Raw genomic sequence first — 25,976 nt, forward strand, 5'->3', positions numbered from 1 at the left:
ATTGCATCCCAGACTAGCAGACCTCTTTGGCTCCCTCGCATAACAAGCGGCAGCATTAAATCGACCCACTTCCTTATAACTGCATGTGTGGCCCAGGCTTTTTCAGTTTCAAGAATAAAAACACCCAAAACACGTTCAATCTTTTCCTTCTTGCCCTTAGAAATGATTAAAGGTGGGATTCTAGTGCCATCCAGACGAATTGCCAAAATACAGGAAACACGTGCACTTTCGTAAGCAGTGGAGGGAATGTACGCTAAGGAGGCACCCCGCTGTTCAATTGTTGTTTGAGATGATTGGCCCATAAACACTGCAGTTTCATCCATAGCAATCATGTTGGAAAGATTGTATTTAGAGAAGTCAGCATCATCAATAAAGGACCTGAATGCAAGTGCTTGCTTAATAACTTGAGTATCTTGCAACCTAAACAATGTTGTAGATCTTCTTAAAGACAGTTCACTTCGCTGAAGGAAATTATCCAGCCAGTGTTGTGCTGCTTTGAAGTCTTCAGGGGCTATGTCAAACTGTGGTGCCATTGCAAGGGCAAATTCTTGAATCTGAGCTCTATTCACAACCAAAGCCTTTTCTCTCCTGTCAACAACCCATTCACAGATCAGGTCTTCCAGCTCGGAAAATAATGGTTGCCGACCTGATCCACACTTGCGCTTTTTAGCATTTCCCTTGTCCACTTGTTCAATGAGGTTACCATACTCTGCTCGCCATTTTCGGACCAATCGGATACTCAACATCTTCTCTTTGCAGAAAGCAGTAAGATTTTGGCCCCAAGAGTCTTCCATGATTCCTTTCTTGTACTCCACGGAGTAGCTTTTTCTTTTTGCGCTCATTTCTAGGGGTAAAAAAAAAAGGAATTGGGGTATCAAGGTGGGGGGGAGCAGGATCACTCAAAATGACACAGGGGGGATCAGAGGGGGGATTACCATTTTAGTAACCCCTTTTGATCCTCCTGTGTCATTTTGATTGTCCCCTCTGATCCTCCTGTGTCATTTTGATTGTCCCCTCTGATCCTCCTGTGTCATTTTGATTGCCCCCTCTGATCCTCCTGTGTCATTTTAAGTGATCACCCTCCCCCCACCCCTGTGCCACTGAACACCTTCACCAGACATCCCCCCTACCCCTTTATCAGACATTTACCCCCTGGGGCCTGCCTGGGGACTGTCACTGGGCTTGCTGGGGCCTGGATCTGGGCTGGAGCAGGGTCTGCCACTGACTGAGAACCTTCAGTCATCATGAAGGCGGCCGCGAGCATCAGGTAGTGTCACCAGAGACAGACCAGCACCCACCACCTTCGCCACGTCCCGTGCGCTCTAATCCTCCTGTTCTTCTACGCGCATCTGCGAAAGTCTCCTCCTCTCTCCCGCCCCGCGCTCACCGCTCACTCCGACCTCCGCTCCGCCTCCACACAGCAGTGACGTCAGGACTCCGCGTAACGTCACTGGTTGCTAGACGCCAGTCGGGGCGGCCCTAGCCACCAGTTTACGGTAAATTAATTTTCATTCTGAGACAGAGCCTGGGGGCCTTATTTTCGGGGGATGCCTTATATCTCACTCAGAAGGAAACCTGTAAGTAGGTCTTATTTTTGGAGGATGTTTTATTTTCGGGGAAACACAGTAGATATAATGGCTGTGAGGGTGAGAACCACTGGTCTATAGAATAAACTTCAGATTTTTCAGCTGGTATATAAGGCCTTCACTCTCCCTAGTTTGTCATTCTTCCAACTTGGTCATACATATTTGTAGTTGTCCCTGCTTTGGCATACTTTTTTTTCCTTGTCATATGCCTATCTTTATTTATTATTTTTTTAAAATTAAAGTTCATGCTAGGTTTCTAGTTTTTTTGCAAGTCCCAACTCCAGTATTTTTTAAAAATAGTTTCATGCCTTGCATTATAGTTTAACTATTTTATGTGGTTTTGTTTGTTTGCTTGTTTTTGTGGTAGATTAAGACATAAGTCCTTCTTTCTAGGAGTCTAGAGTTTCTTTTGCATTTCCTGTGACATATATCAGAATGCTAGTGAATATGTTAGGAAGGTTTTATAAAAACATACTGGATGAATGAATGAAATTCATTCTTCAGTCTGTGTTTTATAGTAGAGATCTCTCTCTCTGGAATCTTTTACCTTATTTATGGATGTTAACCCCACCATCTACTACAAATATGTTGCACTTATGGGCTAATTATATCTATGTCCAAAAAATAATTAAATATTTTTTTAATGTTCTTTTAAATGAACTAATGAGTAAACTTAATTTTATGTTTAATTGCTGTAGTCAGACATAACTAATCACTATGCCTAGTGCTTTCTTTTTTCTTTTCTTTTTTTAAATATATTTTTATTTATTTCTGAGAGGAAGGGAGAGGGAGAGAGAGATAGAAACAGCAATGATGAGAGAGAATCATTGATCGGCTGCTCTTGCATGCCACAACTGGGGCTCAAGCATGAAATCAGGGCATGTGGCTGGGAATCCAACCGTGACCTCCTGGTTCATAGGTCAATGCTCAACCACTGACAGGGCTATTCCTGGTGCTTTCTTGCTTCATTGCTTTTGCTTTTGCTCTTCCTTCTGATTGTCTTCCTTGCATTTTCTCATGACCATGTCTTATCCATCCTTCAAGATCCAGATCAAATGCCACAAAGACTTCCTTGATTTTCCATCTAGCCAGAAGACATCTTTCTCTATTCCGCACTTTAAAGTGTTGTCTTAATCCATTGGGGCTGCTATAATGTACTACCATAGACTATGGCTTATAAACAACAGAAATTTATTTCTTACAGTTCTGGAGGCTGAGAAGTCCAAAATCAGGGCTCAAGTAGATTCATTGTCTGTGAAGTTTGCTTCCCGGTTTGAAGATGACTGTCTTCTTACTATAACCTCACATGGTAGCAGGTGGCAAGAGGGCTTTCTGGGGCCTCTTATAAAGGTACTAATTTCATTCATGACCACTTACCTTTATGGCCTAAATCAACTGCTAAGTGCCCCACTCTCAAATACCATGACATTGGGGATTAGGTTTTTGTTTTAACATATTTTTATTGATTTCAGAGAGGAAGGGAGAGGGAAAGAGAAATAGAAACATCAGTGATGAGAGAGAATCATTGATCAGCTGCCTCCTATATGGCCCCTACTGGGGATCAAGCCTGAACCCAGGCATGTGCCCTTGACTGGAATCGAACCTGGGGCCCTTCAGTCCCCAGGCCAATGCTCTATCCACTGAGCCAAACTGGCTAGAGCAGGGATTAGGTTTTAATTTATGAATTTTGGAGGGATACCATCCTTTGAATAATTTCTTCCTTCTCTGGGAAGCTTTCCCAACTAACTGGAAGAGGTAATGCTTAATCCCAATGCACTTACTATATTTTTCTAGATATACACCATTTATTTATTTACCATGATTACAATATTGAAACATGCATGAAAATGTGGGTGAATTATTCATACTTGGAATGAATTTTTGTGTAATATAATTTGGAAGTATTTTCTTAGATATTAGACTTTAAGGTGTCTCAGAATTCCCTTGTTTTGGATATTGCAATATTGTGATTTATAAGAAATGAATATTTGGTCATCAGATGTCTAAAATATATTTCTCATTTATATTTGGTCCTTGGTCACAGTTCCTGGTTTACAACTCCCAGAACTCTTGGAATTTCCTGTGTTGAAAGTGGCAGGGAGGTGAGGGGAGTGTTATATTAATGAGATGAATTTTGGAAAGCATTGGTGAAAATGGGAGCTAGTTGCTAGTGTAAATTACCTTGTGATTAATGTTGAAAGTTTTAGCCAATCACCCCTGACCAGTGATTTATTTAATTATAAGTATGTAAGGAAACCTCCATTAAAAGCCAAGAGGATGGGGTGCAAGAGCATCCTGGTTCATAAACACTTAGAGATGGAACAAGCCTGGAGTGCCTTCCCACATACATTGCCCCTACTCCATCTTGCTCTTACTCAGTTATATCCTTTTACAATAAACCATTGATCTAGTAACATGTTTTTCTTAGTTCTGTGAGCTGTTCTGTCAAATTAATCAAATCCAAAGAGGGGGTTGTAGGAACCTCTCATTTATAGCCAGTTGGTCAGCAGTGCAGGTAACAATCTGGACTTCCAATTGGCATTCTGACTTGGAGGGGGTTGTTGAGAACCTCCAGCCTGTACCTCATTGATCAGAAACACAGGTAATATGGGATTGTGGCAGCATCTGAAGTGTGTGTGTATCGGGGCAGGGCACTCTTGTATGATTGATCCCATAATGTTGGCATCTGATACTTTCTCTGGGTAGATAGTGTCATAATTGAGTTGAATTCTCAGATATGCTACTGGTGTCTGGGAATTGTTTGTTTGTGTGGGCTGAACCCCCACACCATACTGAAATTGGTTCTGGAAACCTAATTTAGATGAGAAGAAATCTAAAGAGATCTATACAAATATATAATTTAATATAACATTATATGTAATAATGGGTGTGAGGTTTGCGGCACAGGGAACAAAGACAGAGAGTCCAGGCCAGTCAAAAGAAGGAACTTTTAATCTAGCACTCCTGGGCAAGGTTCACCGGTCCGAGGGTAGGGCCGGAGAAATCGCATTGGGCAGGAGCTGAGGCACTTTTTTTTTTTTTTAAAATAAATCTTTATTGTTCAGATTATTACAAGTGTTCCTCTTCCCCCCCCCCCCATAGCTCCCCTCTACCTGATTCCCCACCCCACCCCATGCCCTTACCCCCCGCCACTGTCTTCATCCATAGGTGTAAGATTTTTGTCCAGTCTCATCCCGCACCCCTCAGACCTCCTCCCCCCTGAGAATTGTCAGTCCACTTCCTTTCTATGTCCCTGATTCTATTCTATTCACCAGTCCATTCTGTTCTTCAGATTTTTTATTCACTTGATTTTTAGATTCACTTGTTGGTAGGTATGTATTTGATGTTATTTTGTTGTTCATAATTTTTATCTTTACCTTTTTCTTCTTCCTCTTCTTAAAGAATACCCTTCAGCATTTCATGTAATCCTGGTTTGGTGGTGATGAACTCCTTTAGCTTTTTCTTGTCTGTGAAGCTCTTTATCTGACCTTCCATTGTGAATGATAGCTTTGCTGGGTAGAGTAATCTTGGTTGTAGGTTCTTGCTGTTCATCACTTTGAATATTTCTTGCCACTCCATTCTGGCCTGCATAGTTTCTGCCGAGAAATCAGCTGACAGTTGTATGGGTACTCCCTTGTAGGTAACTAACTGTTTTTCTCTTGCTGCTTTCAAGATTCTCTCTTTGTCTTTTGCCCTTGGCATTTTAATTATGATGTGTCTTGGTTTGGTCCTCTTTGGATTCCTCTTGTATGGGGTTCTGTGCGCTTCCTGAACTTGTAAGTCTCTTTCTTTCACCAGGTAGAGAAAGTTTTCTGTCATTATTTCTTCTAATAGGTTTTCAATATTTTGCTCTCTCTCTTCTTCTGGCACCCCAAAAATTCGGATGTTGGTACGCTTAAAGTTGTCCCAGAGGCTCCTTACACTATCTTCATATTTTTGGATTCTTTTTTCTTTTTGTTTTTCTGGTTGGGTGTTTTTGTTTCCTCATATTTCAGATCTTTGGTTTGATTCTTGGGGTACGTTGATCTACAGTTGAGTTTCTGTATATTCTTTATTTTAGACAGTGTATGCTTAATTTCTGACAGGTCCTTTTCCATTTTTTTGGCATTCTCATTAAGAGCCTTAAAGGTCTCAGTAAGTTCCTCAGCGGTTTTTAGAAGATTCTTGAGTAACCTTATAAATGTGGTTCTGAACTCTGTCGTCCAGTAGTTTGCTTTCCTCCATTTCTTTCATTCGTGACATGTTTCTTTGTCTCCGCATTTTGTTGCTTCCCTGTGTTGATGGAGTGGCTTTGTGTGGTAGGTGACCTATAGGGGCCAGTAGCTCAGCCTCCCCAATACCTGAGGTGGACGCTCTTGGTACACCCCTTTGTGGGCTGAGTGCAAAATCTTGGTGTAGTTAAGCCTTGATTGCTGTTGGTACACTGGGAGGAATTGACCTCCAGGCCAATTGGCTGTGAGGACCCGCTGTGTCTATAATGGAAGAACTGCTGTGCTGGAGACACGTTTATGGTGCAGGACTTGTTTCTTTGGGGCTTTGGTGCTCACTGAGTCTGCCTCTTGAATGTGTCACTTATGGATGTGAGGAGTTGAAATCTGCTGTCTCACACTGACCACTAGGTACACTGGCTTCTGAATCTCCAATGGGGTGCAGGTCAGCTACTGTCTGAGGCCACCCAGCAGGCGCTACAGCGAGAACTACAGTTTTCTCCTCTTTGCTTGGGGTTTGGAGGTTTTGGAGCTGTCTGACCCGGGCTGCAAGTTTGCTAGGTTAAGCTGCGATAGGGCAGGCGATTCATATGCTAAAGCCGTGGCTTGGAGCTTTGGTGGGTTTGTAGGTTGTGCAGGGCAGGGTCTCAGGGAGTCACTGGGCTAGGGCGTGGCAAACAGCGATGGCTGCCAGTAAGCCGGCTCTGCGTCTCTGACCGCGTCCCCACGTCCCGTGCCCCAGCGCAGTAAACAATTATTCTTGTGCGCAGCCCTGCAAGCAAGCCACCCTCACTTTCTGACCCGATGGCAGACAGTCCAGCTTCTCCCTGTAGGAGTTTGGGTCCCCCGCATCTCCCCAGAAACTGGAGTTCGGAGTAATTGGGAGCTTGTCTCCCTTCAGGTTGAAAAAAGCAGCTCTCCCAGTCGCCCACCGCCAGCCCGATTCGCGCGCCTCCATACCTCAGCTTTTCAGTGCTTGTGCACGTCTCAATGCTCTTTTTTCTTTCCTTCTAGTTGTAGAACTTCCACTCAGCCAGCTTTCCCATGGTTCTGGGTGATAGACGTTTTGTCTTTTAGTTGTAGTTTTGAAATTGTTGTGTGAGGCAGCAGTTTAGGTGTTTACCTACGCCACCATCTTGGATCCTCCTGAGGCACTTTTTTTATACAGCTGTTCAGTGAGGGCAGAGGACCATGAGTTGTTCCGTGAGGGCGGATGGAATTTCTGCCGCGTGCAGGGGTTCCAGGAATGGAGCCAATATCTGCGTCACCATTTGCCTGGAGCACAGGTCCGTCACGGGTTCCAGGAAGGGACCAGCATTTGTGTCGCCATCTGTCTGGTGCACTAGTCTGTTATCTGCATCACCATCCGTTGCATGCATCAGCTTCTGGAATTCCTCTGACCTAACAATGGGATGCATTTTTGAGCTGTCAGTCAATGTATCTGGACTATATTTACACATCCCTGAATTTCAACTTTTAAATAAATATAAAATGGGTAGGAGGGGCATCAAATTACTTGATGTATAGGTTCTCTTCCAGCTCTAAATTTCTGTGATCCCATTAATGTTATAAATGATTGTGATCGTATTATAGAAATATAAAAGGAAAGGTCCTTTTATATTTCTATAATATAAAATATAAAGGGTAAAGGAAAATTGAGGAGACATGTAAACTGTTGTTTAAAAGATACATATATTTTATTTATAGGTTATTTTATTTTCTTCACTGAGCTAAGGTAAAGCTTTATTTTTTTGAGCTATTATTTATTGTAACATCTTTTTTTTTAGTCCTGTTTTTAGGCATATAGCAACTGCTCCACCTCAGTCATCTCCTGCAACTGATATGAATTTAGAGGATGAATTTATAATTGATGAATCAGATAGTTTTGCCAGTCAGTCTTGGATTACTATACCAAGAAAGACTGTGCCTGGGAAACAACGCATAGTATCCCCTACTGAGAGCACTGCACTCCTTCAAAGTAAGATGTCAAGAGAAAAACATCACAATGTAACACCTACAACTTTGACAAATGACAGACATTCTGGAAAAGCTCACCCACTAGAGAAATCTCAGCCCTCTGATCAAAGAAAACTGGGTAGGAATTGTGCTTTGACACATGAAATGGAAAGTAGAACTACAAAAACTGAAATGTATTCCAAAAATGCAGAAAAATCATCTGGAAACAAAAGGACTACAACACAAAGACAGAAAAGAAAACTTAAAGTCAATAAAGTAGAAGAACAGGTTGATATGGAACAAGGTAAAGATAAAAATATAAATATGTCACCTATTGCCCAGGACAAGTCACAAAGAAATTCAGACAGAAGTATGAAAGCGTGTAAAGAGAAGAGAAATGTTCATATTTCCAAAAAACGGGTGCCACCTGTGGGTAAGTGTTTATATTTAATATAACTACAAACATTATTCTGCTACTCTGTGTTTTTGTAATATTCCAGTTTAACTGTGTAAGATAGGCACCACCCCTATTGGTCTAGATCCAGACCTGGCCAGCCCCACCCCCATCAAGCCCAGCTGGGTGGGGGGCATGGCCTTAGTAATTTAATTCCAACTGGCTTGAATTTTGTGTAACTTCTAACATGGTGAGCACAAATAAAGGGAGAGTGAGAGGGAAAGACTTGTATACCAGGTAGTTACAAGAACTCAAATAAAACAGCATCATATATTCTTGAGGTTTATTTAAATACTAGTGACCTGGTGTACAAAATTTGTGCACATTAAAAGGGAATTAATTAGAGGAAATATTTTAAAATTGCTATTTGCCCTTCCTCTATAATAACAAGTGTAAGAGATGAAAGAAAATTAGTAAAATGTATATGAAAATCTTTCTCCTGTCAGAGTCTGGGGCACATCATGGGAACCAGAGTCAAGTCCTGCCCACCCACATGCACCTCAAAATCGTGTGAGACCCAGACCTGGCCGGCACCACCCCTATTGGTCTATATCCAGACCCAGCCAGCCCCACCCCCATCAAGCCCCGCTGGGTGGGGGGCATGGCCTCAGGTTGCCTGGCCTGGCGCCGGGGCGGGGTGCGTGGCCTGAGGTCTCACAGCCCAGGCCGGGGCAGGGGGCATGCCTTGAGGTCCCTGTCAAGCCCTGCCAGGTGGGGGTGCGCAGCCTCAGGTCCCTTGGCCTAGCGCCGGGGCGGGGGGTGCAGCCTGAGGTCCCCCATCAAGCCCTGCCAGGTGGGCGGTGCAGCCTGAGGTCCCCTAGCCTGGCTCCGGGGCGGGGTGTGTGGCTTGAGGTCCCCTGTCAAGGCCCACCAGGCAGGGGGCGCAGCCTCAGGTCCCTGCTGATTGCTCGTTAAGGCTCGTTACGGGAACTCGGCCTCCGCTGTGTGTGCAGCCATCTTGTGTTATGGAATCCCTGCCTCTGCTGTGGGTGCAGCCATTTTTGTTATGGTGTGACGGTCAATTTGCATATTCCCTCTATTAGATAGGACTATAGGCCTGATGCATGAAATTCATACAAGAGTAGGTCTTCCTTACCCTGGCTGCTGGCACCAGCTTCCCTCTGGCACCTGGGACTTGGGCTTCCCTCAGACTGCCGGCAGGCACCTGGGACCCGGGCTTACCTCGCAGCCCAGCTTCATCTGGAAGGTCGTCTGGAAGGACATCCGGTCTAATTAGCATATTACGCTTTTATTATTATCGATAAACTAATGGCCCAGTGCACGAAATTCATGCATGGAGGGGGGGGGTCCCTCAGCCCAGCCTGTACCCTCTTCAATCTGGGACCCCTCGAAGGATGTCCTACTGCTGGTTTACAGGGATCAGGCCTAAACCGGCAGTTGGACATCCCTCTTGCAATCTGGTACTGCTGGCTCCTAACCGCTCACCTGCCTGCCTACCTGCCTGATTGCCCCTAACCACTCTGCCTGCTGGCCTGCTTGCCCCTAACTGCCCCCCCCCCCCCCGCTGCCATCCTGCTCGCCCCCAAATGCCCCCCCGCCAGCCTGATCACCCCCAGTTTCCCCGTGCCAGTGTGCTCGCCTCCAACTGCCCCCCCCTGCTGGCCTGCTCACCCCCAACTGCCACCTCCCGCCGCTGGCCTGCTCGCCCCCAACTGCCCCCCTGCTGGCCTGCTCACTCCAAACTGCCCCCCTGCTGTCCTGATCACCTCCAACTGACCCCCACTGACAGCCTGCTCACTCCCAACTGGCCCCCCTGCTGGTCTGCTTACCCCCAACAGCCCTGCCCCCCACCAGCCTGATCACCCACAACTGCCGTCCCATCCTGGCCTGATCACCCACAACTGCCCTCCCCTCTTGGCCTCTAGCCGCCTCTACCTCAGCCCCATCACTATGGCTTTGTCCAGAACATGCGGAAGGTCTTCTGGAAGATCTCCCAGTCTAATTAGCATATTACCCTTTCATTTGTATAGATTAGAGGCCCAGTGCACGAAATTTGTGCACGGGGGGGGGGTGTCCCTCCGCACAGCCTGCACCCTCTCCAATCTAGGACATCCCTCTCAAAATCCAGGACTGCTGGCTCCCAACTGCTCACCTGCCTGCCTTCCTGATTGCCCCTAACCACTTCTGCCTGCTAGCCTGATAACCCCCTAACCACTCCCCTGACAGCCTGATTGATGCCTAACTGCTCCCCTGCCAGCCTGATTGCCCCCAACTGCCCTCCCCTGCTGGCCATCTTGTGGCGGCCATCTTGTGTTCACATGGGGGCAGGATCTTTGACCACATAGGGGCAACCATCTTGTATGTTGGAGTGATGGTCAATTTGCATATTACTCTTTTTTTAGATAGGATAGAGGCCTGGTGCATGGGTGGGGGCTGGCTGGTTTGCTCTGAAGGTCCCAGATCAGGGTGGGGTTCCCTTGGGGCATGGGGCGCCTGGGTGAGGGGTCTGTGGTGGTTTGCAGGCTGGCCACGCCCCCCAGTGACCCAAGGGTAGGCCCTGGTATCTGGCCTTTATTTATCTTCTATAATTGAAACATTTTAGCCTTGAGTGAAGGCCAGGGCTGGCCAGAGCGGGCGGAAAGTTTGGCTTCCTCCATCGCCAGGGAAACCCAAGCCTCCTGCTTGCTCCGTGGCTGCCGCCATCTTGGTTGGTTAATTTGCATACTCGCTCCTGATTGGCTGGTGGGAGTGGCTTGGTGTAGCAGAGTGATGGTTAATTTGCATGTTTCTCTTTTATTAGTATAGATTAGGGGAAAACAGGATGGTGTGGGGCTATTTCTTATAGGATAAAAAGCCATACTATTCTAGTCCATCATTATTTATTTAACAGTCATTCATTGCCAAGCAAGGTATTAAACAATGAAATAACAAAGATTACTAAGACACAATTTTCACCATTAAAAAAGACCAATCTGGTTGGGTTTCTATACCAACATAAGTTCACAGGATGATAATAGAAGCACAAGAGAACAATTATCTAACTAGTATCTCACTATATCTTTTTATCTTTGGTTGCTATGTCATTTATCATCCAAATTGGGACACTTGAGTGTGAGTGAGGATGTAAAGGACAGTAAGCATAAATGTGATTGTCCCAAGCAAACCTAAGTATGGTCACCCTCCTTATGTCATTGTATAATGATTGAGGTTTATAATGATGACACTGTCATGAAGAGTAAATCTATTTATGTTCTTTGTACCACTTTTTAAGTAATAGAGAGAAAAGGTAGTTATTCTTATAGAAAGAATTTGCTCCAGAATAATTAGTGGAATAGAAAACACTTATCAAATGTATTACACACTTTATATGTATGTAATATAATTTAATCCTTCTTGACAATCCTATAAGGTAGGAGATAACACTCAAAGGAAGTTAAAAAAATACTTGTCCCAGAACCTGTCCCATTCTAGAGTTCATATTTTTTTCAGCTCTATCAAGAAGTTTTAAAATAAGTGAGAATGTTTTTGTTGCCCAAATTAGAAAAACTATAGCCAGCCAAAAAACTCTCTTGACCAGAATTATACATGTGCCTGAAGGTTCTAGATGACTATAGTATATTACTGATTTAGAGGGGAGGAATATCAAATTAAAGCACAATATTTAAGCTAGCTTTTGTAAAATCAAATTGCACTTTTCATATAGTTATTACTTAATTACTCATTATTTTAGCTTATTTTATCTTCTATATCTACACTAATAAAAGAGAAACATGCAAATTGACCGTACCTCTGCTGTGCCCAGAAGCTACGCCCACCAGCCAATCAGGAGCGAGTATGCAAATTAACCCAACCAAGAAGGCGGCGGCCACGGAGCTGGAGTGAGTAGGAGGCTTGGGTTGCCCCGGCGATCAGGAAGCCAAGTTTCCCACCCATCCTGGCTGGCCCTGGCCTCTGCTCAAGGCTACAAAGTTTCAATTAAAGAAGATAAATAAATCCCAGATACTTGCTTCCAGCCAGCCCTGGCCTCCGCTCAAGGAGGCGCTGGAAAAGAAAAAAGAAGAAAAGGAGGGGCTGGGAGCTTGGGTTGCCAGGGGGTGATCAGGCCAGGATGGGAAGGCAGTTGTGGTGATCAGGCTGGTGGGGGCTGGGACCGTTGGGGGTAAGCAGACCAGCAGGGGGCCCAGTTGGGGGTGAGCAGGCTCTCAGTGGGGGTCAGTTGGAGGTGATCAGGACAGTGGGGGGGCAGTTTGGAGTGAGCAGGCCAGCAGGGGGGGCAGTTGGGGGTGAGCAGGCTAGCGGGGGGGGGCAGTTGGAGGTGAGCAGGCTGGCAGGCAGAGTGGTTAGGGGCAATCAGGCAGGCAGGCGAGTGGCTGGAGCCAGCAGTCCCAGATTGTGAGAGGGCTGGCCGACTGCTGGTTTAGGCCCAATCCCTGTAAACCGGGATCGCGCCTAAATAATAGTTGTCAGATTTCAATTTTGTCTGTATGTGCCTTTGTGTGTTTGAAAAATTCTGCTTAAAATAGAGGGGGAAAAAAGGAACCTTTTCAATTTTTTTTTTTTTTTTACACCTTTTGTAAAAAGGCCAGGGCCAGCCAGGATGGGCGGGAAGCTTGGCTTCCTGATCGCTGGGGCAACCCAAGTCTCCTGCTCATTCCAGCTTCGTGGCCGCTGCCTTCTTGGTTGGGTTAATTTGCATACTCGCTTCTGATTGGCTGGTGGGCATAGCTTGTGGGCACAGCGGAGGTACGGTCAATTTGCATGTTTCTCTTTTATTAGTGTAGATATAGAAGATAAAATAAGCTAAAATAATGAGTAATTAAGTAATAACTATATGAAAAGTGCAATTTGATTTTACAAAAACTAGCTTAAATATTGTGCTTTAATTTGATCTTCCTCCCCTCGTAGGACATCCTTCGAGGAGTCCCAGATTGGTGAGGGTGCAGGCTGGGCTGAGGAACACCATCCTTCCCATGCATGAATTTCATGCACCAGGCCACTAGTATATATATATAAAAGCCTAATATGCAAAGTGTCCCCTCGGGAGTTCAACCGACCAGGAGTTGGATTGCTCACTATGATGTGCTCTGACCACTAGGGGGCGGCACAGTATGAAGGAAGGCCCCAGCTGGCAGCTGCTAGGGACCCTACCCATGCACGAATTTTGTGTACTGTGCCTCTAGTATATATTTATATATATTTGATAACTCAGACTTTATATCACTGGAAATAATAGTTGTCAGATTTCAATTTTGTCTGTATGTTCCTTTGTGTGTTTGAAAAATTCTGCTTAAAATAGAGGGAGAAAAAGCAACCTTTTCTATATATTTTTTTTCACCTTTTGTAAATGTTAGACATGCCATATTTTTATTGAATTGTTCTTAATTTTTTTGCTTCCTTCAGTTTCTAATTAGCAACTGACCATTTTAAGAAAATACAACATAAAGAATCTGACTAAAGTGGGGCTGATAGTTACAAGAAAGTTTTTTTCTTACTAGTCCCTTAAATAGGATATAAATTCACAAAATTTGAAGCCACAAAATTTTCATTTATCCAGAATTTCTTAGGAAGAAACATATCAAGAAAATATACTGAAAGGATATACTCTCTTTAATTATAATGTTTAACATTTATTGGGTCCCTACTATATTTTGCACACTAATTTTCTTATATAAAATTCCATTTTATCTAGATTGGTTAGGGAATACAACATGATTAATTATCATATCAATTGTATTTTCTATTGCGGTTATAACAAATCACTACAAACTTAATAGTTTAAAACAACACATATTTATTATCTTGCAGTTCTGTGGGTCAGAGGTCTGAAATGGATCTCATTGGGCTAAAATCTAGGTGTTGACCTGGTTGCATTCCTTCAGGTGGTTCCTGGAGAGACTGCCTTTTCCAGCCTCTCAAAGCCACCTATTTTCCTTGAGTCATTCCTCCCCTCTTGCATCTTCAAAACCACACTTTGAATTTCTATTGCTTCTTCTTCCATCAGCCTCTCTTTCTCAGTGACCACTACTTTTAAGGACACAAGTAATGAAATTGGATCAATATAATTGGATAATTCAATATAATCTCTTCATCTGAGGATTTATAACCTTAATCACATTTGCAAAGTCTCTTGCTATGTAAGGTAGCATTTTCACAGATATTGTAGATTAGGGTGAGTACATCTTTGGGAGGCCATTATTCTGCTAACCATGTCTATTTTCACAGATGAATAATATGAAGCTATTTTAATTCCAAAGATATTTTTACTCTAAAGATAATTTGTTTGTACTTCAAAAGGCACTTGACAAATTTGTAATGCATAAATTAATGACTTGGGTTGAACCAATTGACTTTTCCACTTTTGAAGTCTCATGGGCTTCTCAAATAGAACATATTGGAAACTAAATTCCTTCAGACTTACTTCTCCTCTGGTATTCCTATCTTCATAAACGGAGCCATAATAAATTTAATAGTTCAGGAAAGAAACCAAATCATCTTTACCAAGCAATCCATATGAAGTTAGCAAATCTTGGACTTCCTTCTAAGTAGTTTTCAGATCTGTTACTTCTCTCCATGTCCTCTTGCTACTCAGCCAAGCTAGAGTCATTTATTTCTAAGATTGTTGTAGTAGTTTATGTATATACCCTCTGGCTTCTCTCTGCCTCTTCAGATTCATCTCCTGGGCTGCTTTATAATGACTTTCTTCCAGTCCCATAAACAGACCACTTTCTCAACTGTGGGTCTTTTAATATGCTGTTCCTTTTGCTTAGAAAAATTTTCCTAAATGTACCCAGTTTTCCTACCAAGCTTTGTACTCAGTTTAAATACCACTTCTCTTGACTATTACCCAACCCTGATATATTCCTACTAGAGGCCCGATGCATGAAATTTGTGCAAGGGGCTTGGCCCTTGCAGCCTTGGACGGCCCTTGCAGCCCCTCACAGCCCCAGCTGGCCCTCGCAGTCCCGGCTGCCTCAGCCAGCCCTCGCAGTCCCGGCTGCCTCAGCCAGCCCTCACAGCCCCGGCTGGCCCTCGCAGTCCCGGCTTCGTCTTAGAAGGGGCAGGGTTGGCAGAGGCGGGGGCTACGCAGTGGGACCTGGGAACCCTGTACAGGGTTGGCAGCTGGCGCAGGGATGAGGCCGTGGGCTCACTGAGGCTGGAGTGTCCCACTCGCAGCTCTGGCTGCTTCGGCCCCCTGCCTTGGTCCCCACTGCCCCGGCTTTGTCCGGAAGGACATCCAGACGTCTGGAAGGTCGTTCGCTGCCCGGTCTAATTACCATATTACCCTTTTATTAACAGATATGTGCTCCAAGAGCATTCTTTTTATTGTAGCAAACATAATTAGTTGCTGAATTTCTGTATTTCTTTTCCCCCCTCATTTTTATTGCTTACTTTTGTTTACTTTTTATCTTAATTTAGCACATAATATGAATAAGCTTTATAGCTCTTCTTTTAAATTTTTATTTATTTATATAAAATAAACTTATCTTTATTGTTGGAAGTATTACAGATGCCCCCTTTTCCCCATTGACCCCCCTCTACCCTGTCCCTGGCCCCCCCCTCCTCACTGCACTATTTTTTTCTATCCCCATAGGTTATGTATATATGCATATAAATTATTTGGTTAATCTCTTCCTGTCTGCTCCCCCGCCCTTTCCCTCTAAGAGTTGTCAGTCTGTTCCATGCTTCTTTTTCTGTTTCTGTATTTGCCTTTAGAGTCCAGACTGAAAGTTCCACGACAACAGGGATTATAACTTTCCTATTCCTAAAATATCCCTCAGATCTTATAGTTTTAGCAGTTATCATATCTGTGGGTCATGTAATATATTGTCATCAGTGACAGAGTATGGTTCTATTTTGGATGAATAATTTTGCTGTGTTAATTAAAATATTATCCACCTTCAGAATCCCACTTCTTTACATGTAAATATGTAAAATTTTCTGTGGTAGTAAAAAATTATCACTTTTACAAGTCACCTCTTTTTCTAGCTATTGCCCTACTTATGACATGTCACCTTAGTTCTAAATTAACTCTTTTACATTACCAACTGTTCATATGCCAGTTGTATCTTCTGTATGTGTTCTTATTTATTAGTTTTAAAAGTTTCTTTGTCATTTATTTTCTAACTAGGGGCTTGTTGCACAAAATTCGTGCACTGGGAGGGTGGTATCCCTCAGGCCAGCCTGCACCCTCTCCAATCTGGGAACCCTCAGGGGATGTCTGACTACCGGTTTAGGCTCAATCCCAAGGGGATCCCTCTCACAATCTAGGACTGCTGGCTCCCAACTGCTCTCCTGCCTGCCTTCCTGATTGCCCCTGACTGCTTCTGCCTGCCAGCCTGATCACTACCTAACCACTCCCCTGCCAGCCTGATTGATAGGTCTAACTGCTCCCCTGCTGGCCCGAGTGCCCCCAATTGCTCTCCCCTGCCGGCCTGGTCGCCCCCAACTGCCCTCTCCTGCTGGCCTGATCACCCACAACTGCCCTCCCCTGCCAGCGATCTTGTGACCATATGGGGACGGCCATCTTTGTGTGAGGGTGTGACGGTCAATTTGCATATTACCTTTCCTGATCTTGAACTGGTTTCTGAAATGATGTTCTTAATTGGTTTGTTTTTTACTTACTATGATACTCTTTTTCTGTATTGCTGTCCAAATAACTCTTTGTTGATAGTATTTTCCCCCCTCAGATTCATTTCCCTTCAATCATTGTTCACATTGATTAATGAACATGGGCAATAATTTCTGTCATCATGAGCACCTTTTGTTTGTTAGAGTAGTTCTTGAGGATACTTTGTCAAGCATAAGGGAAAAGAACAAAGGGGTGAAAGAGAATAAAAGGAGTTACTTGAGGTTGGAGGAATAGGGTATAGTAAAATGATGTTCATTGATGAGGATTCTTGCAGTTGTACAGCTAATTTTTCCCCCACTTTTTTATTTTATTTTTTTAAATTTTATTTTTTCTTTATTGATTAAGGTATTACATATATGTCCCTACCCCCCCTTATTACGCCTCCCCCATTCCTCCCCCCCCCCCCCCCCCCCGCTCATGCCCTCACCCTCCTGGTGTCTGTGTGCATTGGTTAGGCTTATATGCATGCATACAAGTCCTTTAGTTGATCTCTCCCCTTTATCCCCATCCCCCCATACCTTCCCTCTGAGGTTTGACAGTCTGATCGATGCTTCTCTGTCTCTGGATCTGTTTTTGTTGATCAGTTTATGTTGTTCATTATATTACACAAGTGAGTGAGTTCATGTGATATTTATCTTTCTTCAACTGGCTTATTTCACTTAGCATAATGCTCTCCAGTTCCATCCATGCTGTTGCATATGGTAAGAATTCCTTCTTTTTTACCACAGCATAGTATTCCATTATATAGATGTACCACAGTTTTTTAATCCACTCACCTGCTGATGGGCACTTAGGCTGTTTCCAAATCTTAGCTATGGTAAATAGTGCTGCTATGAACGTAGGGGTGCATATATCCTTTCTGATTGATGTTTCTAGTTTGTTGGGATATATTCCTAGAAGTGGGATCACTGGGTCAAATGGGAGTTCCATTTTTAGTTTTCTGAGGAAACTCCATACTGTTCTCCACAGTGGCTGCACCAGTCTGCATTCCCTCCAGCAGTGCATGAGGGTTCCTTTTTCTCTGCATCCTCACCAGCACTCGTCATTTGTTGATTTGTTGATGATAGCCATTCTGACAGGTGTGAGATGGTACCCCATTGTCGTTTTGATTTTCGTCTCTCAGATGATTAGTGACTTTGAGCATGTACAGATAATTTCTTAAACTACAAATCAGTGGCAACCATGTTGACAGTTCTGTATCTTTGCTTTAGTGTTTTGTAAATTGACCCTTTATTATTTTCTACTTCCCCTCCCTGAAAGATCTTTACTACTGAATTTTTACATTGTATGTGGTGGCTTTTCCAGTATCTCCCACTGTCATCATTTCCAAAGTATTGGTTGATATTATCATTATGCACAATATTGGTAAATAGATTCTTTACTTTCTTATCAATTTATTTGTGCCTTATTCAGTATTTTTCTTTTACTCCTCTTATAAGCATGAATCATTCTCTTTATCCCAAATTTAAAGAATTGCCAAATTCTATAACTTACTATCAAAATAGAATCAGTGATACTAGTGTAAAGGGATCTTGACATAATTTGGCTCATTTTCTCTTTCTCTGTTCCCCAATCAAGTTTAATTGGGAAAATAACTGAATTCCTTGAAACAGTGCTTTCAAACTTGGATGTACATTTTAATTCCCTGTGGATCTTGTTAAAATACTGATTAATACTCTGATTTAATAGGTCAGAGGTGGATCCTAAATTCTGTATTTCTAAGCAGTCTCTCCCAGGTGATTCTGGTATAGCTGGTTTGTGAATAAAAAACCCTAAATATTCCAAAATAACTCATGCTGGATAGCACTTTTGCCTATTTCATTGCCTAGTGAAACACTGACTTCAATCTGAATTTATTATTTCACAGGCTATTTATTGAGAGACTATGGTAAACACAGTGTTAATAGGCTGTAGGGACTAAGGATGACTAAGATGCAGTTTCATTGTAGCCTAATTAAATACTAGCTAACTTCTAATTATGTCATATTTTGGTTCTCCTTCCTATTTTTTTAGTTTGATTTTCTTCTATGTCTTTATTGATTACTTTTCCTCATGTCATCTGTAAATTTTTGTGACTCACTACATATTCCCCAAGTTTGTTTGTTCTTTGTACTTGCTTTACATTCAGACCTTGAGAAAATTATCCCTTTGCATTAGATATCATCTCTCTTTGAGTTATTACCCCAAATTTACCTTTTTAATGAAATCTCTGGTCTTCACTTTTCAGATTTTAACTCCTATTATGTTCTATTTTTATTCTATACTAGAGACCCGGTGCACGAAATTCGTGCACGGGGGGGGGGGGGAGGGTGTCCCTCAGCCCAGCATGCACCCTCTCCAATCTGGGACCCCATGAGGAATGTCCCACTGCCCGTTTAGGCCCAATCCTGGTGGGATCGGGCCTAAATGGGCAGTCGGACATCCCTCTCACAATCCAGGACTGCTGACTCCCTGCCTGCCTTCCTGATTGCCCTTAACTGCTTCTGCCTGCCAGCCTGATCACCCCCTAACCACTCCCCTGCCAGCCTGATTGATGCCTAACTGCTCCCCTGCCAGCCTGCTTGCCCCTAACTGCCCTCCCCTGCAGGCCTGGTCACCCCTAACTGCCCTCCCCTGCAGGCCTGGTCACCCCTAACTGCCCTCCCCTGCAGGCCTGGTCACCCCTAACTGCCCTCCCCTGCAGGCCTGGTCATCCCCAACTGGTCTCCCCTGCAGGCCTGGGTCCCCCCTAACTGCCCTTCCCTGCAGGCCCAGTCACCCCCAACTTCCCTCCTCTGCCGGCCTGGTCACCCCTAACTGCCCTCCCCTGCAGGCTTGATCACCCCCAACTGCCCTCCCTTGCAGGCCTGGTCCCTCCCAACTGCCCTCCCCTGCTGGCCTGATCGCCCACAACTGCCCTCCCTTGCAGGCCTGGTCCCTCCCAACTGCCCTCCCCTGCTGGCCATCTTGTGTCCACACGGGGGCAGGATCTTTGACCACATGGGGGCAGCCATCTTGTGTGTTGGAGTGATGGTCAATCTGCATATTACTCTTTTATTAGATAGGATAGAGGCCTGGTGCATGGGTGGGGACCGGCTGGTTTGCCCTGAAGGGTGTCCTGGATCATGGTGGGGGTTCCCTTGGGGCATGGGGCGGCCTGGGTGAGGGGCCTGTGGTGGTTTGCAGGCCGGCCACGCACCCCAGCTACCCAAGTGGAGGCCCTGGTATGTGGGATTTATTTATCTTCTACAATTGAAACTTTGTAGCCTGGAGCAGAGCCACGCCTTCTGCTCGCTCCTTGGTGGCAGCCATTTCTGTTGGGATTCATTTATCTTCTATAATTGAAACTTTGTAGCCTGGAGTGGGCCGGCCATGGTGTACAGAAAGCTTGGCTTCCTCCATCGCCGAGGAAACCCAAGTCTCCCTCCTGCTCTCTCTGTGGCTGCAGCCATCTTGGTTGGGTTAATTTGCATACTCGCTCCTGATTGGCTGGTGGGCGTGGCTTGTGGGTGTAGCAGAGTGATGGTTAATTTGCATATTACTTTTTTATTAGATAGGATAGTTTGATAACTCTGTGATTCTATGTAATGCCTGCTCTAATTATTTTATATACCTTCATGCAGTTTACTTTATGTATTTTTTTATTTGATAGGATTTTAATTTCTCCTTTGGGCTCCGTAATAATCTTTGTCTAAGATGCTTAATAAATATGCTGTTTTCTTCATTTATTTTATGCAAGAAAAATGTTCATTTTGTTTATTAACATCTAATATTTTAAACATATTTCCGAAAAAATGAAATTCTCCATTTCTAAACCCATTTTGGTGGTTTTTCCATCTCAGCTGCAATATTTATATTAAATTAGCCTGTATTTCCCTTTCTTCCTGTTTGTCAGTCACAAAAATAAAACTAGAATTTATCTATTCCTTCTGTTAGATTATTTTTACTTATTTGCCTTAGTAGTAAAATGAAATTACTATTGATGCCAAATCTTGTCAATTAACTAGTTAGCCTGCCATATTCATTGTTTCTTTTCATCCTGTTTTCTCTTTTTAAATTCTGTTCACAATCATTCTTTTGTATATGAAAGATCTCTATTGAAAATTCACTTTAAACCTCTCCTTCCAAAAAATTAGATTGACAGAAGTCATGAATTATTTCAAAACAGAAAGCAGTAGTTACCTTTTTTTACTTGGGACATTGGTAAGTAGTTGGAAGGAACCATATCTTTTATTTTTCCTTTTCAGAATATACTTATTCTTTTTGGTTCAGGAGTATATGTTATCAAGCAATGTAAAAAGTTTGCATTTAACTGACAGAAAGTTAGAGATCTTATTGAGAATATGTAACTTTAAAAATATAGAAAGGAAGAAAAGCCCACAGGGTAAAAAGAAGTGTGTATAATTGAGAGGTTTTTTTTAAAAAAATATCTGTCGTGGTTTTCTGAAAACACCAAAGTGTAGATTATGAATTGTTTATATGGTTTTCTTTAATTTAGGAAGTAAGAAAAGTAGCACCAATGTTCCTCATACAGCAAATCACGGGAAAAATAGGGAATGTGAAAAGGAAAATATTTCAAATGGATCCAGGAAGAACCGTCTTATACTTGAAAAAGTGACTTTGACTGTCACAAGAAGTCAAAGAATTTCCAGGCGTCCATCTAATTGGTGGATGGTAAAATCAGACCAAAGTAAGTATTTTTAGTTAAATTGTTTATTAGGAGCGCCCCCAAAATCATTCTGTAAGCGGCTTTATGTTGATTTATATATACTTTCATTCTCCAGAGAAAATCTATTGACAAAGAAATTGGGTCACCAATAGAAATATTAAATCAGTTAATTATAAAAATATTCACTGAGGCTCTATCATGTACAGTATTCTAGATGTAGGGATATGTCTATGGAAAAACTAAACAAAAAGCAAAATATTCTAGCTTTCTGTGGACTTACATTCTCGTGGGAGAAGACCAACAATATAGATATGTAATTCATGAAGTGATGGGGTAATAAAGAAAAATAAAGAAGATAAAGGGTAGAGATGGGAAAAAAATGGCAGGGTGGGGGTGGATAAGAGAATAGAGCATAATACTGTTTTATGAAAGGTCTTGATGAGAATCCATTATGATCTTTCAGAGCACATATGTGAAAAAAGTGAAGGAGGGAGCCATATAAATAACTTTGTGAAGCATTCCACACCAAGGGAATAGTATCTGTATCTGCTAATGGCGCATGCTTGGCGTGTTTGAGGAAGGTCAAGAAGGCCAGTATGGCTAAAGAAGAGTAAGCCAGGGGAGATGAAGTCAGATACGCAGGCAATGATAACATTTAGATGAAGTGTATTAGGATGCTACTAGAGGATTTTAAATGGTAAAGTGACTTGATTGACTCATCTTTTAACATGATTATTCTTATTGCTATGTACAGAGGAAACTAGGGCTGGGTAAAAATGGAAGTATGGACCCTAGTTAAATTGTTGGAGGGAAGAAATGAAAAGGTTGAATTCATATTTTTATTTTTTTAATATATTTTTATTGATTTTAGAAAAGGAGATGGGGGGAGAGAGAGAGAGTGTGTTAGAAACATTAACGATGAGAGAGAATAATTGATCGGCTGCCTCCTGCATGCCCCACACTGGGGATCAAGCCCACAACCTGGGCATGTGCCCTGGCCGGGAATGGAACAGTGATCTCCTGGTTCATAAATCGACGCTCAGCTGCTGAGCCATGCCGGCTGGGCTGGATTCATATTTTTAGAAGGTAACTCACAGAAACTACTGAAGGATTAGAGTTAGAAAGAGTCTAGGTTGGATGACTTAGGTTTTTTTTTTTTTGTTTTTTTTCTTTTTTTCCTGAACAAGTAGAAGAATAGGGCTCTTTTATTTATTTATTTTTTTTCAAATTTTTATTAAGGTATTATATGTGTACATATCTTACCATTGTAGGGCTCTTTTATTAAGTGAGATGAGGAAAGGTGTGAGAGAAGCAGATTTGGGAAGGATATCAGGATTTCAGGTTATAATATGTTAATTAGATATCAAAGCAGATATATTGAGGAGATAGCCTGATAAATGAGTCTAAAGTTAGGTGGAAAGATGTGGGAAGACATATAATTAGGAAGTTATCAATATATAGATGATATTTAAAACTTTGAAACTGCTTGAAATCACTTAGTAATGTTTTGTACCTAGTGAAGAAAGAAAGCCAAGTATTGAGTCCTGGGAGACTCTGGTATTAGGAGTCAGGAAGGGATAGGAAGATCTATCAAATGAGACTGAAAAGGAACAATAAGTGAGATTAAGGGAAAATGAGAACTTAGGGTAACAGAAGTCATTTTAAGGAATGAAGAGCTGTTTTAAATACTGCTGATAGTTTGCATTAGAGAGGAGCTAAGAATCAGCAGTATGTTTTTGGCAATATGGACTTTGTTGGTCACCTATATAAAAATTTTTTTTGTGGAATGATGAGATCAAAAGCCTGGTTGGAGTGGAGTCCAAGAAAGAGTAGGAGGTGGGAAAGGAGAGTTAAGGGGTCAGAACAGATGTGGAGTTAAGGAAAGATGCTTTTTTTTTTTTTAATATTTAAGATATTACATTAGCTTATCTGTTTATTTAAGATGACCTTGTAGGGCCTGCCCAGTGTGGGTCAGTGGTTAAGCATCGCCCTATCAATCGGAAGGTCATGGTTTGATTCCCTGTCAGGGCACATGTGCGGGTTGCGGGCTCGATCTCCAGTAGGGGGCATTCAGGAGGCAACTGATCAAGGATTCTCCCTCATAATTGATGTTTCTGTCTCTCTCTCCCTTAACCTCTCTAAAAGCAATAAAAATATACTTTAAAAGATAAGATGACCTTGTGGGAAGGTGGAGGATAAGTACAGGATCACAGTCTTTGAGTAAGCAAGTTGCAGATGTTATCTAGTGCACAGTACAAGGATTATTCCTAGACAGGAGCCAGGACGGTGTGTCATGTAAAAGAGGAAAAGCAGAGTATATGGGGAGAGATGGAAGTAGTTTGGTAGAGTTGATGGTGGGAAGATGTACGCTTCTGATCATATTTGTTTTCTCAGTGAAATGATAAGCAAGGCTATTTAGGTAGAAGTGAAGTGGGAGAGGCAATAATGGAATTTCGATGTTTCCTTACAGGGAAAGGATACAAAGCAAAATCAGCAGAGAAAAAAGGGCATGGGCAAAGTCCAAAGGAAATCCCGTTAGACTTTCCAAGAGTCTTCTCCCAGTCAGGAGGCACTTAATTCTTCCAGCAATGAATTATGATAGATGTGTGAAATGTTGTTCACTAGGGATTGGGAAGGTAATTAGAGTTGAGTGCACAAGGTTTTCTGGGGGGTGGTCACCTAGGTATCCTCTGCTAGCAACTATTAAAATTCCAGGCTCCGTGAAGGAAAAGAAGTGTTTCCCATAAATCGTATGTTTTACACAAGCATTTTAGGCATACTAAACCATACTTATCAGTTAGGAAATGATGGGAATCCTTCTGAAATTCAAGTTCTGACATGTTAGCCAAGGGCTTACTTTGCAAGCAGGCCTTTCCATGAAGATTCTTGGGCCTCCTATGCCAAATCTTTTCTGTACAGCATGAAACATTTTTTGTTTTGTAAAAAACTTTTATTTTAAAGGAGGTTGTCATGTAAAGATTGGTAGATGACAAGGTAACATTTACATATATAGATACTATCAATGGTGGCATTTTGATCAACAAATGAGAGACTAGTGCAAATATGGCTCTACATCTATGAGGTCTTATTGCTATGAATTTTTGAATTGTTGGGATCTTTGATTAATAGCAAGAAGTATTTATTCCGTTGCAGCCTTCCTTGGAATTTGGAGTTATCTTGAGTTCAAATTATGATTCCTCTACTTTGGGTAGATTACTTTGTTCAGTTTCTCACTCCATAAACTACAATTGACAGTACTTCTATCTCCTTAAGTTGTTATAAGGATTAAATTGCATATAGTTAGTATTAAAATGTTAAATACTGTTACTCCTTTGGAGAACTCATTGATGTTTCTCTCTCCCTCTCTGAAATCAATAAAAGTATATTAAAAAACAAAAAAGAAATGATGAGGGTCCCTGTTATTTGACAGGCAGGAGAGCTTACAGGGGTCCTCAAACTACGGCCCGCGGGCCACATGCAGCCCGCCGAGGACATTTATCCGGCCCGCCGGGTGCTGCTGCCTGTCCTGCTTAGCAGCCGACTTGTCCCGGGCCCGCAGTGCGCATAGGAATTTGTTCATAGTTGTTTTTTTTCAAACTATAGTTCGGCCCTCCAACGGTCTGAGGGACAGTGAACTGGCCCCCTGTTTAAAAAGTTTGAGGACCCCTGGGAGGCATTGAAAAAGGAGAATGGAGAGGGTTTAGGGATTGATTGTGGATAGGGGCAGGAGTTTTGGATGACTTGGATTTCTGCTTCAGATAGCTGGGTAGATAGTTTTACTTTTCATTAAGATAGGAACCAAAACCAGAGGGGCAGATTTAGGGTAGGTGACGATAATAGCATGTAGATAGTAATTAAAGTTATGGATACATAGGCGCCTCAAAGAAAGTACGTAGAGTGAGAAGATGAAGCTGGAACCTTGGGGAATACCGGAAACATAAGGATAGCTAGAAGAGTATTAGGCAGACCAGAGAGGGTGGTTTTGGAAGCTTGTGATAAATTTAGAGTTTCATGCATGTATCAAGAAATGGAAGAGAAGCATAGTTTATTAATTTAATTTGGAAACAAATGTAGGCAATGGGATTGGTGTTTGTGTGTTTATATGTAAATATAATGTTAGTATTTCAGTGAGCTATATCATCGGATAAATATTATGTTAACTTTAAGTTATCATTGATTCTTTCAGGTCTTTTTTATAGCAGTACTTCAGTAAGAAATGAATTGTCAGTACATGACAACAGTGGGCAAAAATCTGCTAAAAAAACAAACCAATCATCTAAGAATATTGGGGGAAAAACTGTTCCATTCAAAGGGCAGAAGAAAGCTAATCCAGGCCGCTCAAGAACACAGAAGATTTTAAATGCAAAAGATTCGAGAAGAATTATTGACCATGATGAAATTTCTGGTTCTTCCCCGAATGAGTATTTGGAATGTGATGAGGCAGACATGGCTAAAAAGAAAGATGTTGATCATTCTGGGTAATGTCTGTTATTATTAAATATAGTTATTTTTGTTGTTCAGCATTTACTAGTTT

The 25,976-nt window shown here is 42.5% G+C and overlaps 1 protein-coding gene across 3 annotated transcripts in view; it reads left to right on the forward strand.

Moving 5' to 3' along the window:
- CENPC (centromere protein C) overlaps positions 1-25,976 on the forward strand; it is a 79,207-nt gene that overhangs the window by 20,558 nt on the left and 32,673 nt on the right. For all 3 annotated transcript variants that reach the window (XM_080676034.1, XM_080676036.1, XM_080676035.1), the window contains exons 8-10: positions 7,582-8,183; positions 21,272-21,463; positions 25,629-25,920. In XM_080676034.1, coding sequence (XP_080532160.1) covers positions 7,582-8,183; positions 21,272-21,463; positions 25,629-25,920 — 1,086 coding nt within the window. The remainder of the gene's footprint in view (positions 1-7,581; positions 8,184-21,271; positions 21,464-25,628; positions 25,921-25,976) is intronic.

This window comes from Plecotus auritus (assembly GCF_963455305.1).
Source record: "Plecotus auritus genome assembly, chromosome: 1".
NCBI classification, from domain to species: domain Eukaryota; kingdom Metazoa; phylum Chordata; class Mammalia; order Chiroptera; family Vespertilionidae; genus Plecotus; species Plecotus auritus.